The sequence below is a fragment of the Myotis nattereri genome (genome assembly GCF_964212035.1).
Source record: "Myotis nattereri genome assembly, chromosome: 4".
Classification (NCBI taxonomy): Eukaryota; Metazoa; Chordata; class Mammalia; order Chiroptera; family Vespertilionidae; genus Myotis; species Myotis nattereri.
The window spans coordinates 43,636,158-43,659,673 of NC_138079.1; the positions used below are offsets into that span (position 1 = coordinate 43,636,158).

General features: G+C 37.7%; 1 protein-coding gene across 1 annotated transcript; it reads left to right on the forward strand.

Annotated features, from left to right (window-relative positions):
* Window positions 1-741: 741 nt before the first annotated feature.
* Window positions 742-22,942, forward strand: FAM151B (family with sequence similarity 151 member B). The gene is made up of 6 exons (XM_081088643.1): window positions 742-913; window positions 7,285-7,410; window positions 7,579-7,744; window positions 12,235-12,452; window positions 16,562-16,697; window positions 22,266-22,942. The coding sequence occupies exons 1-6, from the start codon at window positions 889-891 to the stop codon at window positions 22,423-22,425; spliced, it is 831 nt and encodes a 276-aa protein (XP_080944769.1). The 5' UTR covers window positions 742-888; the 3' UTR covers window positions 22,426-22,942.
* The last annotated feature ends 574 nt before the right edge of the window (window positions 22,943-23,516 follow it).

Consider the following 23,516-nt stretch of genomic DNA (forward strand, 5'->3'; position numbering starts at 1 on the left):
GGGACTAGATTCTGAATAAACAAATATGGCAATGCTGCCAAAACTTAATTGTGAGCTGGCAGGCAGTGCCTGAAATAAATACTACGGAAAACCAAATTTGGCGTTATAAAAGGAAGTCTGGTAAGTAATATGTGTCAGGATATAATGTAAAGTGTAATACGCTGTTCTTAAACATTCGGAAGCTGAGTAGTGCAAAATCTCCCACTTAAAAAAAACCAAAAACCACATCCAAGCCCAGCCTGTAAAGGGAAGGCATTTTCTTCGCAGTTGCCTCAGTAAACTTCACCGTCTTCTCACCAGTTCCAAAACCTGCTTCCAGTTTTATTTTTTTCACTTGGAAATCCTTGTAATGATATTCCATCCACGGAACTAGTAACACTATAGAATAAAACGTAATACAACAGAATTATTACTACTAAGGTGCTTCTTATGAAATGAATTATTAGATTTGAACAAATGGAATAAGAAAAATTAGGAAAGTTATAATTTACAATTCCTAGATTTATTAAATTTCAAGTCCCACCTGCGGTTGCCTTGGCAGGGCCAGACCTAAAGATTCTGGGGCCTCACCCTCCTCCTCTGTCTTCCCAGACCCCGGACTATCTGCAAAACTACCTACCTTTTTTCTGACTATTTTTCCCAAAAACACAATTCGCGCGGCACTCGAACAGCCCAGGGCCGCGGAGCCTGCGCACCAGCCGCAGCCTCCGCGCCTGCGCATTCTCGCCACCCCGCCGCTTCCTCCTCCGCTTCCCAAGCTGCTCTCAGGCCGCGCTCGGAGACTGACGGCCCATCCCTCGTCCGCTGAGTCTTGTTTCCACGCCACCTGCGAAGGGTCAGCCGCGGTGCCCACGGCTTAGCGCTTGCGGATCGCAGGCGTCTGTCACCATGGCAACGACCGCTGGGGGCCCTGGTAAGCGCCAGTCCCCGCTCCGCGGAACGGGCTCCGCATCCTGCCTGCACTTCCTTGCCCGGTGCGTGGGAAGAATGGGGGAATGGGACACTTTGAGAGACACCTCTGGCAGCGCCCCTCCCTTTTTTGGATCCTGGCAATCCGCATTCTCAGCGCGCGTCCACAATCCATTGGCCTGGAACCTTGGTTCTGAGTTGGTGTTAAGAGGGGGGAAAAACATTCTGACGACAAAGAGTGGCAAGAATATTGCGCCCTACTTCGTGTTTTTTAAGAGAATTTTTAGGCTCATAGGAAAATTGAATGGGAGAAACAGATTCCCCATATATTCCCTACCTGGATACATGCATAGCCTTCCCATTATCAACATTCCCCAGTGAGCAGTACAATTGTGAACCTGCACTGACACATCATAATCACCCAAAGTCCAGTTTACCAGGGTTCACTCTTGGTGCTGTACATTCTATGGGTTTAGACAAATGTATAAAGATATGTACCCAATCCTATGGTATCATACAAAATAGTTTCTCTGCTCCCAAATACTCTGATCCAACCCTTACCCCACCCCAATCCCTGGCAACCACTGATCTTTTTACTATCTCCATAGTTTTGTCTTTTCCAGAATGTCATATAGTTGGAATCATATATTGTGTCACCTTTTCAGATGGGCTCCTTTCGCTTAGTAATATGCTTTTAAGTTTCCTGCATGTCTTTTTATTATTTGATAGCTCATTTCTCTTTTAGCATCAAATAGTATTTCATTGTTTGGGTATGCCACAGTTTACCCATTCACCCTCTGAAGAGCAGCTTGGTTGCCTCCAAGTTTTGGCAATTATGAGTAAAGCTGATGCAAACGTCCGTGCGCAGGTTTTTGGACGATAGTTTTCAGCTCCTTTGCGTAAATATCAGGGAGTACAACTGGATCATATGGTAAGAGTATATTTAGTTTTATAAGAAACTGCCAAACTATCTTGCAAAGTGTCTGCATTATTTTTCATCCCCACCAACAAAGACTGAGAGTTCCTGTTGCTTCCCATCCTCACCAGCATTTGTTATGTCAGTGTTCTGGACTTCGGCCATTCTAATAGGTGTGTAGTTGTGTTATCAGAGAAATGCATGGGTGTTTTGGTTTGGTTTTTTTTTTTTTGCTAGTGGGAGTGGAGTCCTTAGGATATCTCAAGAAAAAGAATTTTCTGAGACTCACATGGAAGGATGAGTGATCTTTATTTGTGTGGAATTACATCTCTGGGTTTGTAAAGTCCCATTTCCCTTAAACCAGTCCTGGAAGATGTGCATCTGGGGATTCAGTAGAGTTAAAGCAATGCCAGCATCCAAAGTTTCCATTCCATGATGGAATTGGGTCCAGTACAGTAATAGGCTAGTTACAGTTATTCAGTCCATTGTTTGGGGTCCACATGGCTCTGGGCCATGTGGGCAAATGCAGGGGACCCAAGAGAGTGCACCCCCTGCAACAAGAGTCCCAAGAGATCAAGAAGCAAACTCCTTTTAGGAGGTAAGTATCTCAAATCTTCAGGTGCTTGAAGTAGCCACACCTACTATACCTAATGACCTATTCCTAGGTGTGATTGACAGGCAAGTACCTTCCCTGTTTTCCAGACTTTACTGGGCTTTATTCTAAACTGCAGCTTTCTGGTAAAGCTGCACAGATGACACGTTCATAATACTTGGCCTTCTCTTTGCTTCTTCCCAGTTATTATAACTAGGTTATATTACAACTAGAGGCCCAGTGCATGAAATTTGTGCACTGGTAAGGTGGCTGCTGGCCAGCCGGTACTCCCTCCCTTCCCCCGGCTGGCCCCACCCCCTGGGCAAACTCCTGGGCAAACTCCCAGTCGAGGGGACAATTTGCATACTACGCTTTTATTATATAGGATGGTATCAGTTGTACTTTGTTGTTTTGTGTTTCTCTTATGACACATGATGTGGAACACCTTTTCATATGCTTGCCATCTGTTTATCTTCTTTGGTGAATTGTTTGTTGAGTTCTTAAAATTGGGTTGTTTTCTTATTGTTGAGTTTTAAGAGTTCTGTGTATATTTTGGATAACAGTCCTTTATCTGATGTGTCTTTTGCAAATATTTTATCCCAGTCTGTGGTTTGTCTTATTCTCTTGATGTTGTCTTTCCCAGAACAGAAGTTTTTCATTTAATTAAGTCCACCTAATTCATTATTTCTTTCATAGATGGTGCCTTTGGTGCATAAATAAAAAATCATTGCCATACTCAAGGTCATCTAGGTTTTCTTCATATTATCTTTTAGGAGTTTTATAGTTTTACATTTTACATTTATGTCTATGGTCCATTTTGAGTTAATTTTTGTGAAAGGTATAAGGTCTTTGTCTAGATATCATTTTTTTGGTTGTGGATGTCCAGTTTTCCCAGAACCATTTGTTGAAAAGACTGTCTTTGCTTCATTGTATAGCCTTTGCTCCTTTGTCAAAGATCAGTTGTGTGTATTTATGGAGATCTATTTGGGGGCTCTTCATTCTGTTCCATTGATCTGTTTATTCTTTCACCAGTACCACTCTGTCTTGATTACTTTAGCTGTATAGTAAGTTTTGATGTTAGGTAGTGTCATTACTGTGTTCTCCTTTAATATTTTGTTGGTTCTTCTGGGTTTTTTTGCCCTCCATATAAAGTTTAGAATCTGCCCTGGCTCGTGTGGCTCAGTTGATCAGTTGTCATCCCATGCATCAAGAGATTGCTTGTTCAATTCCTGCTCAGGGCACATGTTAAGGTGATGGACTCAATTGCTGGTGGGGGCATGCACAGGAGCTGATCGATGTTTCTCTTTCACATTGATGTTTCTCTCTTGCCTTCTCCCTTCCTTTCTCTCTGAAAATCAATAAGCTATTTTTGAAAATTTAGAATCAGTTTGTCAGTATCCATGAAATAACTTGATGGGATTTTGATTAGAATTGCTTGGATCTATAAGTCAAGTTGGGAAGAACTGACATCTTGACAATATAATCTTTTTATTTTTGAACATGGATAATCTCTCTATTTAGTTCTTTAATTTCATTCACCAGAGCTTTGCAGTTTTCCTCATATAAATTTTGTACATGTTTTGTTAGATTTATACCTGAGTATTTCAGTTTCTGAGGTGCTAATGTAAATGGTATTATTTTCCATTTCAAATTCCACTTGTTCATTGTTCATAAATAGAAATTCAGTTGACTTTTGTACATGAACCATGTATACTTCAACCTTTCAGTTTAAATTTTTTCCTGACTGTAAACATAATGCATGATCATTATAGAACATTTATAAACTATTTTGAAGTAGGAAAGGAATCCACCTAGTCATAATACTCAGAGGCCCCCCAGGTAACTTTATGGTATATTTTTGAACAATTCTGACTTTTAAGAAAATATAGTTAAAATCATAGTATATTTGCCATTATATACTATATATCTCTTTTTAAAAGTTTCACTATTTAAAAAACATACAAACTAGTTTTTTAAAGCATTAGTTTTTAGTGACTTAGAACAACACAGATTTGTTATTTTATAATTCTGACGTGGGCCTCACTGAACTAAAATCAAAGTGTTAGCATGGCTACATTCCCTCTAGAGCAGCGGTTCTCAACCTGTGGGTCGCGACCCCTTTGGGGGTCGAACGACCCTTTCAAGGGGTTGCCTAAGACCATCAGAAAACACATATATAATTACATATTGTTTTTGTGATTAATCACTATGCTTTAATTATGTTCAATTGGTAACAATGAAAATACATCCTGCATATCAGATATTTACATTACGATTCGTAACAGTAGCAAAATTACAGTTATGAAGTAGCAACGAAAATAATTTTATGGTTGGGGGTCACCACAACATGAGGAACTGTATTAAAGGGTCACGGCATTAGGAAGGTTGAGAACCACTGCTCTAGAGGGTCTGGGGGAAAAATCAGTGTAATATAACTTTGAGATGACTCTGTATCTATATATAGAGATTTGCCTCATTCTTTTTAATGGCTGCTTAATGTTCCATTCCCTGGATATACTATAATTTATTCAGTGTATTTACTGTTGGTGGATATTTAGGTTATTTTCCCCTTTTGTTTTTACAAACAGTGCTGCAATAAATATCTTTATATCAAATGTGTCATTTCCCACATGTAAGCACATCTGTTGTGGAATAAATTTATGAAAATTTAAAAAAAAAGAAATTTCTGGGTCAAAGGATAGATGTATTTTTCTATTTAAAAATCTTTTTCCTTTTTTTCTTCTTATTAAGGTAATTTGCACACCTTACAGTTTATTCATTTTTAAAGCATGCCATTCATTCATTTTTTAGTACTAGTATATTCAGAGTTGGTATATAATCATCACCACAATCAATTTAAAAACATCACCACAGAAAGATGTAAAAATAGGGAAGGGACATACGTGAACTCCCTGTGTCTTTCACTCAATTTTTTTTTTGTAGTGCTACTAGTAAAACTGTTCCCCCAAAGGCTTAATTCAAAAAATTGCAACTAATTTTGCCTTTTTCTTGGCCCTATCTTCAGAGTTATAGCCTACTTAAAATAGAATTAATGTCATAGATAATTTGAGTCATCTTAAAGTCTATAGATATATACAGTTGTGGCTAAGTACAAGGTAGCAATTTCATCCATTAACAGGGCAAGGAGAACTTTTTACTTAAATTTTTTTTAGTTTCTGGAGTCATGGTATTTTATTATTAGTATATAGGTTATCCTTATAAAAAATTTGACTGCAGTGTGTTTAATAGTTGAATGGTACTGTGGACCAGTATATACCATTAACTAACATTTACTTTTTTTCTGGTAACATGCATAATTACCTTTTTTGTAAGGCTTCTAGTGTATCTCTAAAACTTCATTGTTGACATCCACATCAGTCACATATTTTATCTTGAGAATATACTATGATTAAATTATTTTTCCATTGTTGGACATGTCTGTTATAGCCAATAATTAATGTGCCTTCTAAAAATGCCTAACTTTAAAATACGATGGCCATGTATTTTCATCTAAAAGTCTCTGATTCTATTACATATGCAAAATAGGGCCTAGTGTTTTGGGTAGGAAATTGCTTGGGGGATAGTGGATGCTGCAACCTAATTCTCTCCTTTATTCTATAGTCCCACATACAGAGTGGTTGCTGAGTCCCATGTATGTTATTTTGAAGTTATATGCTCCTCTTTTCTGTAATCAATTTTTACTTTTTCTTTTCTTTTTTAAAAAAAATACATTTTATTGATTTTTTACAGAGAGGAAGAGAGAGGGATAGAGAGTTAGAAACATCCATGAGAGAGAAACATCAATCAGCTGCTTCCTGCACACTCCCCACTGGGGATGTGCCCGCAACAAGGGTACATGCCCTTGACCAGAATCGAACCTGGGACCCTTGAGTCCACAGGCTGACGCTCTATCCACTGAGCCAAACCGGTTTGGGCAATTTTTACTTTTTCTTAATGTGTTATCAGCAGTTTATGATGGCTGGCCATTTTTAGTTTTTTTTAACTGTTGTTAAGCAGAATTAATAAATAACAGAAGACACAATCACCTGCATAGGGAACTTGCAGCCATTTGGCAGGCACTTAAATGTTTAAATAAATGAACAAGAATTAGGAAGGTAAGATTATAGATAACTGTTTTCATTGTTTTTCAGCTTTTTCTCATTGCTATTGTAGGATATGGCATAATTTGGGATAGATCTGAATTCAAGTGTTTTGGTCTCAGTTAACTCATATTTTAATGTTTAATTAAAATAAACTCTGGTCTGCCAAAAAGTAATTATAGATATGGGGAATTATATATGTTTGTACATGCTAGATAAATCTGTGAATATTAACTCAGGTATTTACTTAGTCATTAATATAAATGTTGCTGAGACTCATAATCTGAAGGTAAATATGCTTAACTGTGTAATTTAAGGTTCTAAATTGTTAATGTAAATATGGAATGGGGCTTTAGGTGGAGAAAACAATTAAATGTACACAATTTAGAAGCTTTTAATACAGCTTTGGCTTAACATGTTTTACTTATTTAAGGGGCCTGGAATCCATGTGACATAGTGTGAAAATTCCTGCTTTAAAATATCTGTGTCTTCCCTGTTTGTTTTTTTTTTCTTTCTACATACTTTTTAATGCTTCTGAGATTCAGACTATCCTATATGTTTACTAGTTATTACTTACATCATATGTAGCATGTTTATATATTTATATATATTAAATACCTGCCATATCATACTTGTTCTCATTTTTAAAAATCTTATGTTTTTCTTCGTTGAATTACTATATTCTCTCTGCTGTGCCCTTTTTTATTAAAATTATTTACCCCATATAAAACAGTCTATTCTTTTTCATGGAAATGCTGTTATTTTAGGATCTTGGAGTGAAAATATACTGCAGTATTTTCTGAGAAATAACCAGATCACCACAGAAGATGGTGCCCAGATCACCTGGTATCATGCTGCTAACCATAAGGCACAAATGAATGAAGCACTGAAAAGTAAGTCAGTGCAGTTATTTATATTTACATTGGGTAATAGATGAATCCATCTCTTTAAAAAATATCTGAGCATATTTGCAGGTACCAGACACCTTTTATCTTTCTCAAAAGGTCTGGCATCTTCTGCAGTCCCTATTTAGTAAGTATTAACTTCTTTTATTTGGACAGGCACTGCCCACATGATAGAGGCTGATATCCTCCTCCCAAGTGAGGGATCTGACCATGGCCAGCCGATCATGGCCCACCCTCCTGAAACAAGTAGTGATAATACTCTCCAGGAATGGCTGACTGAAGTTACAAAAAGCAATAAAGGCATCAAGCTGGATTTTAAGAGGTATTTATACAAATATATTCAGTCTTCTGGTTGTTACAGAATAGTTTTTTTTGGGGGGGGAGGGGAGTTAATAGCCTTTCATATCTGTTCCTGACTGACTAACTTTGTACTTTTATCTAAGTTGAAATGGAATTGCAGACTGATACATTCTAGGAATGGATCTAAGACCCACTGAGCTGTTTAAAGTTAATTTTTATAAAGGAATTTATTGTAAGTGACCATATGGTAATACAACAGTAAATTTACAATGCTACCTTTGTTAAAAGGTAGGCCAGTAGAGAAGGAATTGAGAGAATTTTGTTGAGGTAGTTAATGCATATTCTCCTTGATTTATGTTGTTATATTTGTGTATAGGGGATTATTTAGATTTCTTCAATAACTGAAATATTCCTTAAAAATAGTATTTTGGAGGCATTGATAATGAAGAGCAAGACTAAGTGCCATTTCCTTTCCTGTAGCTTTCATAGTAAGTTTTACTTTTCTGGTATTTTGGTAGTGTGAAAATTATAGGTAAAGCCAGAAATATATTGGGTCACCATAGAAGCTCACCATAAGCACTAAAGCAACTTCTATGAAAATCTAGGATTTGTGGTAAGCCTACTTCATCTCTGAACAATATTTTTGAATTGAATGATCTCAAGAAATTAATAAAGATTTGGAAATCTGCCTGGCTGGTGTTGCTCAGTGGTTGAGCATCAACCCATGAACCGGGAGGTCACAGTTTGATTCCTGGTCAGGGCACATGCCCAGGTTGTGGGTTTGATCCCCAGTAAGGGGTGTGCAGGAGGAAGCTGATTGATGATTCTCTCTCATCAATGATGTTTCTATCCCTCTCTGCCTCTCCCTTCCTCCCTCTGGAGAAAAAATAATATATATTTGGAAATCTCATTCATAGAGTTATTAAGAGGACTCTAGTCATTGTTGTGGGGCTAAATATACCAGTAAACCTCCTTATACTGTTGGTGAATTCCAGAGCTATTTGCAGTAAATGGAAAAACTTTTAAGATGGTGAATGTTCCAATTCCATTTAATTGACAAAGAAATTTAGTCCCAGAGCGGTTAAGTGATTTACTTAAGGACAACAGCTGAGCTTGGCAGCTGAGTGAGGACCAGATTTCAGGTTTCCTGGAGCCAGTTCAATATGCCATGAAACAGTACTTGATCTTTAATGCCTGGTGACTCGAAGTTTTAGAGCTCCTTGCCTTTTCATGTGTTTAGTTTTTTGTATGTTTATTATTGCCCCTGGAGTTATTCCCTGTGATGTATTCTTTGGCTCCTTTCCAGTCAGATTAGCTCATTTATTTTTTTAGATCTATATATTTATTGATTTCAGAGAAGAAGGGAGAGCTAGAGAGAGATAGAAACTTCTATATTGAGAATCATTGATCACCTGCCTTCTGCATGCCCCCTACTGGGGATCAAGCCCACAACCTAGGCATGTGCCCCAACCAGGAATCAGTTCACAGATTCATGCTCAATCACTGAGCCACACCAGCAGGGCAGCTCATTCATTCTTAAACATTGACAGCTACCAGAAAAGGCCAGTAAAAAAAAGACTTTTTGGTAATAACATATTTGAAGGGTGTTGCCTGTCTGCCTAGAAATTGCACTCTGAAGCAAAACTCTTCACCTTCTCAGTAAGAGAAGCTGAATGACCTTTTAGTCAAAATTTACTAGCTCTTGTTTTGTACATTGAAGTTAACTTGTTCAGTAATAATATTAACTAAGTAATATATGATGATTTAAAATTTTTATTTGGAGTAGCAAACTCCCCTGTGTTTTAGCAAAAATTATTTCCCCTTAGAATATAATTTTAAATGAGTTATTGTAATTTTAAGTGTGATTTTAATTATGTCATCCCTAATTTCTAAATGAATTTAATAGAAAAATAAGATGTGATACTCAGAAGTTTGACATACAAGTAACTTTTTAGGAAAAGGAATCTATTCTATAAAAACAAAGTTTAAATTTTTTTCTAGGGATTTAGAAAAGTACTAAGCAAAGAGAAATTTTAGATAGTATTCTGATCAGGACTTGCCTCTTCAAATTATCAGTGTGGCAAACCTTTAAACAGTTCTTTATGGGAAACTTAATACTAATACATGTAAGAACTGAGAATGTAATTAGAATTACATGGAATTTACAGTTTAACTAGAGGCCTGGTGCATGAAATTCATGCATGAGAAGGGTCCCTAGGCCTGGCCAGCGATCAGGGCCAATCTGTGGGGTGACTGGCAGGGCGTTTGGGGCCCCCACTGGCACCTGCCTTGTCTGGCCTGGCGCCACCCACCCACTGGCCCCACCCCCTACTGGTCAGGGCCTGTGGGCAGCTCGTGCATTGAGCATCTGTCCCCTGGTGGTCAGTGTGCATCATAGCAACTGGTCATTCCACTGTTCCGTCGATTTGCATATTAGGGTTTTATTATATAGGATTGAGAGGGATGTGTCATTATACAGGATTTACAATATTGGGTCTTCCAGGCTTTTCCTCCACATATACTCCTTTAGGATTATCTTGTCAAGTTCTAGAAAAATAAGAACTATAATAACAAAAGTGTTATTTCCTTTAGTAAGGTTTTATGTTTTACTTAATGTAGGTTTTGTTTTTCATATTTAAGTGTTTAGTAAGGGAGAGTATCATTACTTTTTGTATTAGTAGTCTATATTAGTGGTAACTAAAATATTTACATATAAAATAGAATATGTATGTTAAATTCTTGCTTCATTGTGTCTTGTGTCATAGTTTCTTATTGCCACAGTGCTTTACATGTAGTATATGCTGATGGAATTTCACTTATATATGCTGGAGGAATTTCAATTTTGGGGAGAAAATTCTGTTTGACACTAGATATTGTCAGATGGAAAACCAATGTTAAACAGCCCTATGTCAGCTTTCTAAATTGAGGAAGCCTAAAAGGTTCCCCCAACCTCTGCAAACACCAGATTTCTTAAGAAATCAGAGTCCTTTCCAGAAAAGAGTTTCAGGGTTTCCCCCTCTGCTGCACCCAGGAGGAGCAGAACCCCATAGGACTTGCAGACATGCAAGCTTTGGAATCACAGGTATAAGGTGCTTGCTACCAAAAATGGGGGAATTTGCCGAAACCGGTTTGGCTCAGTGGATAGAGCGTCGGCCTGCGGACTGAAAGGTCCCAGGTTCGATTCCGGTCAAGGGCATGTACCTGGGTTGCGGGCATATCCCCAGTGGGGGATGTGCAGGAGGCAGCTGATCGATGTTTCTCTCTCATTGATGTTTCTAACTCTCTATCTCTCTCCCTTCCTCTCTGTAAAAAATCAATAAAATATATTTAAAAAAAAAAAAATGGGGGAATTTGTAGGAAGTACAGTGTCAGATGACCAGTATTGTCGTTTTAACATGGTATTGATACCCTTCAAGGCAGAATGCATTTGAGACAGAGAAATACAGAATCTGCATTAGAATTTGCAGTGTTAGAGTTTATTAGTCCACTAAGATCTAGGGCCTCCAATAAAAAAAAGAATGAAATCTTACCATTTGAGACAGCATGGATGGACCTAGAGGGTATTATGCTAAGTGAAATAAGTCAGACAGAGAAATACAAATGCCATATGATTTCACTTGCATGTGTAGTCTAAAGAACAATATAAATGAACAACAAAACAGAAACAGACTCCTAGGTATAGAGAATAGACTCATGGTTGCCAGAGGGGAAGAGCATTGGGGAACTGGTGAAAAAGGTGAAGGGATTGAGAAGTGCATATTAGTAGTTACAGAATAGTCATGGAGATGTAAAGTACAGCATAGGAAATATGGTCAATAATATTGTAATAACTATGTATATGCCAGGTGGGTACTGAAAATATCAGAGGGAACACTGTAAAGTATATGATTATATAGCTACTATGCTGTACACCTAGAAACTAATACAAAATAATCCTGAATGTTAATTGTAATTGAAAAATATTTTTTAAATTAAAACAATATATATATAAAATCTAGGCCCTCCATTCCAGGGGCAGAAGAGTGGGGAAAAAGAGCTTACCACATGGGAGCAGAGTGAAAGGCTAGCGGCTGGTCTCCTCTGCTTTTAATGCACAGTATCCTTGCTCACTACTAAACGTGACCCAAGAAATAATGGGATTATCAGTTTCTCTTCGTAAAATAGAGGGCCCAAAAGGAGTGGAGTGAAAAGCGGTAGAAGCATAAGCAGAAGGATGCCAGTCCCTTAGGAAGAGAGATGGAAATGTGGAGAGGGGATGCTGAATCTTTTCCCCCCCAACATCCATCTTTCAAGTTCTTAGCCTCCCATCACAGTAGTCACTAAAAGCTAATTTTCTTAGAAATCAAAATAGGCCTTAAAGGGTCTGAAATGGTTCAGCATTATAAGTAGTATAGTTTCCAGAAAAGTGTATGTATACATTTTTTAAGAGGAAAAATTATATAGTCTGAGTAAAACCTTATTGTTTCAAAATCTCTAGGTCTATCGGTCATTGACAACAAACTGTGTTTTCAGTCTGGCAGCTGTAGAGCCAGCCATGATGCTCTTGGAAAATGTGAAGAAGCATCTGAAGCGTCCTGTGTGGATTAACGCTGATATTCTTCCCGGTCCAAATGGAAACAGCAGAGTAGTGGATGCAAAACCTTTTATAGACACTGTGACTTCCTTCTTTCCAGATGTGACCTTTTCCCTGGGTTGGACAACAGGATGGCATCCTGAGAAAGTTAATGAAGGTAATAATTTTTAAAAATGTATTTCTTGGTGGTCAAATTAAAATCTACTCCAGCCCAACCGTCATGGATCCGTGGTTGAGCGTTGACCTATGATCCAGGAGGTCATGGTTCGATTCCCCGTCAGGGCACATGCCCTGGTCGCGGGCTCGATCCCCAGTGGGGGGTGTGCAGGAGGAAGCCGATTAATGGTTCTCTCTCATCACTGATGTTACTATTTCTCTCTCCCTCTCCCTTCATCTATGAAATCAATAAAAAAAATATTTAAAAAATATATAAATACTGAAAATATAAAAATACCTTTAATACAAAACCAAAAGCACATTCCACAAAATCTAAGAGCCTAATGGAGAGAAAGGTCTGGCCCTAAAGATACGTGTATGATTCTTCTTTCTATTATTTCAATAGACACTTCACTCACTGGTGACATTCTGTCACCAGCTTCCATGGGAAATATTTATTGGCAAGGTCTAGAATAATGAAAGCTGCCTCTGTACATACTTTAAACAAATCCTAAGTTGGTCTCTTTGAACTTGTAAAACATTCTATAGTCTTTTTTTTTCTTTTTACTGTGGAGCAAGCTCCCGTTGTTAGATTAAAAAAAAAATGGTTTTAAGAGCTTTCCATGTGATTTGAGGCCAGAAGTAGGGCGAGTGTGAATGCTGCTCCCTGGACATTGGAAGGGGCTCCCATGTAGGGTGCTGGGGCCTTGGTGCCCGCCTGCTCTCTTTGGCTGGATAAGAGTGTGGGAGGCCATGCATTTCTTTCTCCTCTAGGCTCGATCCCTTCTTTCCTTCACATGTTTCTACAGAAGGACCTGATATTTTCAGCTTCTCTTTTCTGGCTGAAACTTACTACACTATTTGAATTCATCTTTCTATTTCTTCATACATCCCTAGGTAGTAATTTCCAGGTAAACAGCCAGTAAGCCATCAGATGCTATGGACACCTGTCCATGTGGTTAAAATGATGAACTAAGAAGGTATTTAGAACCTATGGAGATGTGAGCTTTTATCCTGTGTTTAGGGCATTCATTTTTTACTTTTTTACTATTACTGTTTTTATTTATTTTTATTAAATGTATCATGGTGACATTGGTTAATAGGAACATAGAGGTTTCAAGTGTACATTTCTGTGATACAAGATCTATATATTTCACTGTATGCCCACCACCCAAAGTATTATTGTTTTAGATAGGAAGTTTTTTAGTCTAACATGAAATTTGAATAACTACTATCTAGTGACATTTAGGTTATAATCTCTTGGACCAATAATTGTTATGATTGAGAGAAAAAATAATATGTATAATATGTTTTAACTTAATTCTACTTCAACTTTCTAATCATTCAAATTTTTATTAATTTCATTAAAAATTGTAACATATAATTTAAAGTGTTTAAAGAAGGTAAACCAGAAATGATTTAGTATCTTGCTTACTAATTCTGAACTTCTTTTAGTCACTGTTTAACTCAGGCTTTAACCTCAGGCTTGAATTGAGTTAAACCATATCTGGGTCTTTAAGTCATGTTGGTGTTGAATTATTTAAGGCTGCTTTCCCCCACTGGCCTCTTGTCATTACCAACGTGTGTTTTATCCTCCCTTGCTTCTTATGCCACAAATTTTATAAAGAGATTTTATGTTTTTGTTAATGGAAGTATAGCTTCTGTTAGCAATAATGTTAAGTGTAGCTTCTATTAGCAAATTTTCTAATTAAAGATGTATAATTTTTTTCAGATTCAAAAGGAAAGCAGACATTTCCCTTCTTTCATGAGAAATTTAACTGCTAACCTAACATATTCACATAGGCTTTCTGTAAAATGCTCTTTTACTGACCAATGCTTTTTTACAACCTGCTTTTGATAGATTCTGGGTTATTTTAGAAATACAATTTTTTTTTCTAAAGTTTTATAAACAGTTAGGTGTGATTTTTACAATGTCCTAGCATGATTGAAAGCACATATATAAAAGTCTACCACTATGTCTATTTTAGGTAAAATGTATTAGAAATCTGGACTAGCCAAAAGCTTAAAAATTGAAGTTAAATGTAACCCTGATAAATTAAAGAGTAATAAGTAAATAAATAAACAAATAAATAAAATTTAAAAATTTCAAGTTAATTATTACTTAATTAGCTAACCAACACCTTCTTGCCGTCTTTCTCTTAGAAAAGAAAACGTAATTAACATAAATGGAAGATCTTAGTTTATAGGGAATATTAATGATGAGGAAGTGCCTAAAAGTCTTAGAATCTTTAAAGTAACTACTGTGTCAAATTTGCTTTTTTTGCACTTGAAATATTAGTAAATTCTTTTTTTTTCATTTATTGATTTTAGAGAAAGAAAAAGGGGGAGAGAAGGGAGAATATTTTTATTGTTCCACTTATTTATACATTCATTGATTGATTCTTGTATGTCCCTAACTGGGGATCAAACCTGAAACCAGAATGGTATGTAACCAATTGAGCTACCCAGCCAAGGCATTTTTTTTTTCCTCAAATTCGCTGTGGATTACTTGTGGCATGATTTTATTTTTTTTTTTCATTTTTTTTTATTATTAGTTAAGATATTAGAAATGTGTTTGGCTTATATACATGTATACAAGTCCTTCGGTTGATCTCTTCCCCTTACCCCCGCCCTCCCCTACTTTCCTTCTGGGGATTGATAGCTTGATCGCTGTTTCTCAGTCTTTGGATCTGTCCCTTTTCATCAGTCTATGTTGTTCTCTATAATCCACAAATGAGTGAGATCATGTGGTATTTATCTTTCTCTGACTGGCTTATTTCACTTAGCATAATGAGCCAATGATACCACCGATAAGGGTTTAATTTCCAACATTTACAGGGATCTCATGAAACTTAACAAAGGAAGATAAACAATCCAATAAAAAAATGGGCAACGGACCTAGGTAGACACTTTTTGAAAGAGGACATACAGAAGGCCGAAAGACATATGAAAACATGCTCAAAGTCACTAATTATACGAAAGATGCAAATCAAAACGATAATGCGTTATCATCTCACACCTGTCAGAATGGCTATCATGCCGAAACCGGTTTGGCTCAGTGGATGGAGCGTCGGCCTGCAGACTGAAGGGTCCCAGGTTCGATTCCGGTCAGGGGCATGGGTTGCGGGCACATCCCCAGTGGGAGGTGTGCAGGAGGCGGCTGATCGATGTTTCTCTCTCATCAATGTTTCTAACTCTCTATCTCTCTCCCTTCCTCTCTGTAAAAAATCAATAAAATATATAAAAACAAACAAACAAAAAAACCCTATTAAAAAAAAAAAAAGAATGGCTATCATCAACAAATCAACAAACAACAAGTGTTGGAGAGGATGTGGAGAAAAAGGAACCCTTCTGCACTGCTGGTGGGAATGCAGACTGGTGCAGCCACTGTGGAGAACAGTATAGAGCTACCTCAAAAAACTAAAAATGGAACTCCCATTTGACCTAGTGATCCCACTACTAGGAATATATCCCAAGAAACCAGAAACGCCAATCAGAAAGGATAATATGTTCATAGCAGCACAATTCACGATAGCTAAGATTTGGAAACAGCCTAAGTGCCCATCAGATGAATGGATGAATGGATTAGAAAACTGTGGTACATCTACACAATGGAATACTATGCTGTGGTAAAAAAAAAGGAACTCTTGCCTTTTGCAACAGCATGGATGGAACTTGTGGCATGATTTTAGATTTAACTTTCATCTACATTTTCCACCCAAAATATTTTCTTGCACTAAGTGATATTTTAATTCTATTTGTATTCAAATGAAAGTTTGCATGAATTACCTATGAATTTACATATATAATTTAGTTTTTATTTAATTGACTCTAGTATTCTAGTAGAAAAGTTAAATTTCTTTCTTTTGCCCTAGCTGGTTTGGCTCACTGGATAGAGCGTCGGCCTGGGGACTGAAGAGTCCCAGGTTCGATTACAGTCAAGGGCATGTACCTTGATTGCAGGCACATCCCCAGTAGGGGGTGTGCAGGAGGCAGCTGATCGATGCTTCTCTCTCATTGATGTTTCTAACTCTCTATCCCTCTCCCTTCCTTTCTGTAAAAAAATCAATAAAATATATTTTTAAAAAAATTTCTTTCTTTTGATTTCAGGTTATAGTTGGACAATGGTGAAAGAGATGGAATGCATATGCAGTGAACTAAGTCAGCCTGTAACTTTTCCTGTCAGAGCAGCATTAGTCAGGCAGTCTTGTTCTCAATTTCTTTGGCTGTTAAAGAAATCAAACAGGTATGTATAAGTTTAACAGCATAGAGTGTGCATGTGAGTGTGTGTGAAAGACAGAGACAAAGGATGGAAACTAATTATGTCAAGACGGTGTGTGTAGGAGAGGATATGAACACTGATTCTGTAAGCATATAGACTCCCTCACTAGGGTGAAGCTTCTTAATGAACCTTAACATTGTCTCTTCCTCAGTTTTTGCACATAATAGGTGCCCAGTAAATGTCACTTTTTTCATTGCTATATATTGACAAAGTTTTAAGCAGATAAAATAGTTACCCTCTGAATTCTATAATAATTTCAGAAGTCTGTTCCATGAAAACTTTTTTTTCATCCTCACCCAAGGCTATTTTTAATTGATTTTTTCAGAGAGAGGGAGACAGAGAGAAAGAGAAAATGAGAAACATTGATGTAAAAGAGAACAATTGGCTGCCTCTACGAACCCTGACCAGGAATCGAACCCACAACCCTTTTGGCTTACGGAAGGACACTCCAGCCAACTGGGCCACCCGGCTGGGTTCTTTGTCTTTGAGGCTTAGTAATTTTACTAGACTGTGTCTCCATAAGGACCATTCTGTACCTTATGGAGACACAGGGATGTGGACTTCTTTTCACAATGTAGATTCAAATGTTATTTTCTGAAATATTTCTGTGAATTATACTTTTATATATTTGTTCTTTTGCATTTGTTAACCTATGATTTCTCTTTTAGGGACTCCTATTATGAATATGTAAATCTCCTTTGCTTATCTTTGTTATCTATTATTTTTTCTCTAGTCTCTCCTTTTATTAGCATTTTATTTGATTTGATTTTATAATTTGTCTTTTCTGTCCCTTACTGTTATTTTCAATAATGTCTCTTCTTCCTTGTATACCTTTAGATTTAATATTGTTTTTGTAATAGTATTAATTTTCCACTTCTTTCCTAAGATCTGCCAGTTAATGTTTTACCACCTCCTTTCTGTTGTCTTGCATTTGAGTTCATATCTCTGCTTTGTGCTCTTTCTTCAGAGGCAATCGCATCAATTAAAAAATGTTTGGTTGTGGTTTTCATCTGTTTTGTGGCATTCTTTTTGTTCATTTGTTTTATCTGTTTCAGCTATCTGATAGTTGTTTAAAGATGAGGTATTTATTATTCCATCTGCCATTTGTTTTTTCTTATATTTTGTTGTACTGTCTTGTATAAAACCTCTGCCAAATTATTTTGATTATTCTACTTTAACGAGAGTGAGGTCTTTTAGATCAGCTGCTTGTCCAATGTTCATATTTGAGAGGAACTAGGGCTATGGTTCTTATGACCCAGAGAGTCTTACGTGTGAGTTTGTTTAACCTTTAACTTCTCCCCAGTCAGTGCTAATAGGTGGTTGTAGTTTAAGTAAAATCTTTCATCTATTGCTTAAATTTAAAATGTTGGGTTTCCACAGCAGTGGCCTTGTTCCCTATGGCATTCCTGTGCAAAGTCTTTCCTTGTCTCCACTGCTTCTCGGGACCAAAGCTGATCCAGGAAAGCTCTGCAAAGTGTTTAGTTGGAAATTGCTCCTCATCTGTAAGTGGCGTTTGTAGGCTTCCTCTGTAAACTGCTACATGGGCGAGCTCCATCTCCTTAAATACCCGTCTGGCCTTAATGTATTGCTACTGGAAACCTTTTTTACCTGTTTTGTAATTTTCAGTTTCAGCTCGTTCTTAATTTCATTGAATATCAAGTTTCTGTTTTCATTCTTCTGTTCTTTTTGCTGCTTTTGGGTGATTCTTAGGAGAAAAGGGAAGCAGGGCTGACTTTAGGCTGCCATGTTCAAATAGGATGTTCCTACCATCCCATTTCTTTCATTATCTCTTGCCTCAATTTTCTCATCTTCCACTTCTTGTGTAGCCAATCACTCCCCTGAAATTTCTCATTTGAAGATCACGCTTTGTTCAAGCCAAATTCTTTACCTCTGCAACACTTAATTAAGTACTGCTGGTCACCCCCTTCGGTCTGAAACTTCCTTGTCTTTCACCTCATGGCATTGCACTAAGTGGGTTCTTCTGTGTCTGTCTAGTTCTTCTTTGTTGTTGATGATGATTTCTTTTTCTCCATCCTTAATGTTTCATTTCTCTTGACTCCATCTCTTTCAGAGTTTTCTTGTTTTAAATATGAAAGGTGAAATAATAAAGCTTTAATGGAATATAGCACTAGAAACTATCTTCACTACATTGGGCAAGGGGAAGAATTCTTAAACAAGATACAAAAATCACTAGCCATAAAGGGATATGTTTGAGTAATTTGAATACATGAAAATTCAGAAATTCTTTCTATCAAATGATACCATGAAGAGCATGAACAGGATAGACAGAATTAGGGAAGATTTTTATCTAATCTAATAAGGAGGGAATATGCAAATTGACCATCAAACCCTCACAAAGATGGAGTCCCCCAGTCATTTCAGCCCCGCCACTGGCAGCAAGCAGGCAAGCAGGCCTTGCAGAGAGCGAGCGGACAGCAGGTCCTGCTTGCTTGCTTGCTTATTGCTGCGGCAACTGGCGGGCAGGCAAGCAGGCCCCACAGAGAGTGAGCAGACAGCACGGCCTGCTTGCTTGCCTGTCGCCATAGCGACTGGCGGACAGGTAAGCAGGCCCCGCAGAGAGCAGAGAACCACGGAGAGCAGGCCTAAGCTGTCAGTCAGTAGGACATCCCCTGAGAACTCCTGGATTGGAGAGGGTGCAGGTCGGGCTGAGGGACACCCCCCCCCCACTTCCCCGTGCACGAATTTCATGCACCAGGCCTCTAGTTAGATTCATAAAGAACTATCATTCTATTACTTATATATCACAATTTATTTATCTATTCTATCATTGAATGACATTTAGATTGTTTCATGGTTTTATTGATTTTAGAGAAGGAGGGAGAGAGAAACAGCTGTGTGAGAGAGAAATATCAAATGACTGCCTTCACACACCCCCTATTAGGGGGTCAGCCCACAACTTGGGCACGTGCTCTGACCAGGAATAGAACAGGCAACCTCTTGGTGCATGGGACAATGCTCAACCTGCTGAGCCATACTGGCCAGAGCCGTTTCATGGTTTTGACTGTTACAAAAGATTGCTGCTGAGAACATTTATACACACACACACACACACACACACACACACACACACACCCCTCATGGTGCACATGTGCCTGCATTTAGAACAGTTATATCAGGAGGGAATTCTAGGAATAGAATTTTTAGGTCTTAGGGTATTCATATTTTCAACTTTAGTAGATAATGCTAAACTATTTTCCAAAGAAAATGAATAAACTGTAGTAGCTACATGATTCAACTTGGATAAATTTCACAATGTTCAGCAAAAGAATCAAGACCAAAAATTATATACTATGCCATATGATTCCATTTATATAAAATTCATTAAAAGAAAAAATTAGCCGAAACCGGTTTGGCTCAGTGGATAGAGCATCGGCCTGCAGATTGAAGGGTCCCAGGTTCGATTCCGGTCAAGGGCATGTACCTGGGTTGCGGGCACATCCCTAGTAGGAGATGTGCAGGAGGCAGCTGATCGATGTTTCTCTCTCATCGATGTTTCTAACTCTATCTCTCTCCCTTTCTCTCTGTAAAAAATCAATAAAATATATTTTTTTAAAAAATTAAAAAAGAAAAAAAAAGAAAAAATTAAACTGTTTTATTTAGGGATGAATACATAGTTGGTAAATAAAGAAAAGCAAGAAGATGGCTACCACAAAAGTCAAGGTTGTGAGGACTCCTGGGGAGAGGCAAGGTTGTGGTGGGGCAGTGACAAAGGTGCCTCTCGAGGTGCTGGTAATGTTCTATTTCTTGACTTGTTTTAGTTACACTGGAGTTAATTTTCTAATAATTTGTTAAAATGTACACTTATGCATTTTTCCTACATATGGTATTTCACTATAAAAAGGGCTTTAAATATAAGACCTGAGAATTGATTTGAAGGAATACAATTCAAGATATCCTTAGGCGATTTTATTTTTCCTATTTTAGTTTAAGTACAACAGGGGGAATATTAAAAGAGAGAACTCTAGAAAGCTCTGGAAAGCTTTTTAAAAAAATATATTTTTTATTGATTTCAGAGAGGAAGGAGGAGAGAGAGATTGAAACATCAGTGATGAGAGAGAATCATTGGTTGGCTGCCTCCTGCATACCTCCTACTGGGGATTGAGCCCACAACCCAGGCATGTTCCCTTGATCAGAATCGAACCTGGAACCCTTCAGTCCACAGGTGGGCACTCTATCCACTGAGCCAAACCGGCTAGGGCTGGAAAGCTCTTCTTTTAACCTCAGTTCACATCATGTCTTTTTATACATTTTGTCACCATGGTGCTCAAAATCAGTAGATGCCATATTAGCAAAAATAATAGATTTATAAAGTAGTTCTCATTTTCTTTTTTTCCCCCTGTTCTCAGAATTTAAAAGTCCATTTTGATTTGTCACATAATATTGCTATGGAAGAAAATCCAAAAGTACTTCCCTCTATTACATTTCCAGAATGGTGTCACCATCCTTAAGGACAGGAATGTGTCAGTATAACAAGAATATGTGCCTTCGTTAGACTACTTTTTGGTCATTGGTAGAAAAAATGCTTTGGAGATTTTCCCCTGGATTTGACATGTTTATGGGGAAAATAAATACAAAACTAACAGCTTTGCATTTCTCTAGACTCCAGTGCAACAGGAAAATGTCACTGAAATGAAAATATACAATTTATATAGCATTAAAATTCTGAGCATATTCTTCTTTTAAAATATATTTTTATTAATTTCAGAGAGGAAGGAAGAGGGGAGAGATATAGAAACATAAATGATGAGAGAGAATAATTGATTGGCTGCTTCCTGCACACTCACACTGGGGATTGAGCATGTAACCTGGGCATGTGCCCTTGACCAGAATCGAATCTGGGACCCTTCAGTCCGCAGGTCGACGCTCTATCCACTGAGCCAAACCGGCTAGGGCTGAGCATATTCTTATATCCATAACAAATCTGCATATATTATTAATGTTTTTTAACTCCAGAAGTAGATCTAAATTTATTCCATTTGGTATTTTCAGTGACATCTTGTAGCATATCTCAGACAGAAATCCCCAGAAGGAATAGTGAAGCCACTTACAAAGTGAATGAGTGTTGGGGGTGTCAGTGGCACTTGTGTCTGTTCACAGTCTCTTCCAGTTGTGCGCTGACTCTGGTCAGGCTACTGACGAAACCCAGGTTAGAGCTATAGCGTTTGTGTCGAGAACAGATTCCTTGATCAGCAGTGCAGTCTCCTCAGTTCTTTTGTCCAAAATTTGGCCTATTTTCAGTGCTACGAGTCTGGGTTTCCAAAGCCATTTAGCATTCCTGTAATTCAGATACAGCAGTTATCTAATTTAGCACCAGCACTGCAATTTTCTTCCTCTTTAGTCCATTTAATGTTGATGAAGGAATGAAGGGATAATTTCACCATTGCTAATTAATTTTTTTTATCGGTGTGCATTTTGGTTGGAGACAAACTATTTTTAGGCGTATTGGAATTCCTCATCACTGTTTCTTATCTTCCACTTTTAACTATAGAATTCTGTTTTATTTTAATGCAGGTACAGCCTGACTATATGGACTGGAAAAAATGATAACTATTCCATTGAAGATTTACTTTGTATTAGAGATTATTTTGACAAAAAACAAGTTTTCTATGATATCTTGGAACCACAAAATTGTGAATTTAAACAAGCCATTGGAATAAAAGTTAATCTCTAAGAAGATTCTTCTAAATTATTTGGTTTCATAATCCTCTGCTTTGGTCTGAATTAATTACCATATAAATTGTGATGATTGAGTTATGCTCCAATTCATCCAATGAAAAAATACGTATTGAGTCCTAGCTGGTTTGGCTCAGCAGATAGAGCATCGATCGGCCTGTGGACTGAAGGGTCCCAGGTTCGATTCTGGTCAAGGGCATGTACCTGGGTTGTGGGCACATCCCCAGTAGGGGGCGTGGAAGAGGCAGCTGAATCGATGTTTCTCTCATCGATGTTTCTAACTCTCTCCCTCTCCCTCTCCCTTCCTCTCTGTAAAAAATCAATGAAATATATTTTAAAAGAATACATATTGAGTGCTTATTGTGTATTAGGCATATGTCCTTATAATACTGTACTTACCTAAAAGATTTGGAAAGAAGAGATTTCATTGAGCCTAATCTAATAATTTAGAAAAAATGATATTTAAAACCCTTTATAAAAAATAATTCTGATATACTGAAAATAAAGAATCCATGTATCATAATAGGTATGAATCACATTTTGTTGGCACTTACATTCCAGAGATCCACAAAAATGTGGCACCCTCTTCCCATTTTCCTGGAGAATTGGTTATTTCAGAGACTACAAAAGAGTAAGAAGGCTTCAGAAGTGTTATTACTTGAGGCCCAGTGCACAAAATTTGTGCAAGGGGCTTGGCCCTTGCAGCCCCAGCTGCCTTGGCCGGCCCTCGCAGCCTCAGCTTCATCCAGAACGTTGTCCGGACGGTTGTTCGGTATAATTAGCATATTAGCTCTTTTTTATATAGGATTATTATTACTTTAAATATATTTTTATTGATTTCAGAGAGGAAGGGAGACGGAGAGATAGAAACATCAATAATGAGAATCATTGATCGGCTGCCTCCTGCATGCCCCCTACTGGGGATCGAGCCTGCAATCTGGACAGGTACCCTTGACTGGAATTGAACTCGGGACACTTCAGTCCATAGGCTAACGCTCTATCCACTGAGCAAAACCAGGTAGGGCCAGAAGTGTTAACTATTATAGGGCTGAAGAGCTTTCGCATTAACAAAATCGAATCCACTTACTG

Excerpts from the sequence above, each read along its gene's own strand:
- FAM151B (XM_081088643.1), top strand. The coding sequence starts at position 889 with ATGGCAACGACCGCTGGGGGCCCTG. Across the intron at positions 7,411-7,578 it reads AATGAATGAAGCACTGAAAA|GCACTGCCCACATGATAGAG; the intron begins GTAAGTCAGTGC and ends TTATTTGGACAG. Across the intron at positions 7,745-12,234 it reads ATCAAGCTGGATTTTAAGAG|TCTGGCAGCTGTAGAGCCAG; the intron begins GTATTTATACAA and ends CTGTGTTTTCAG.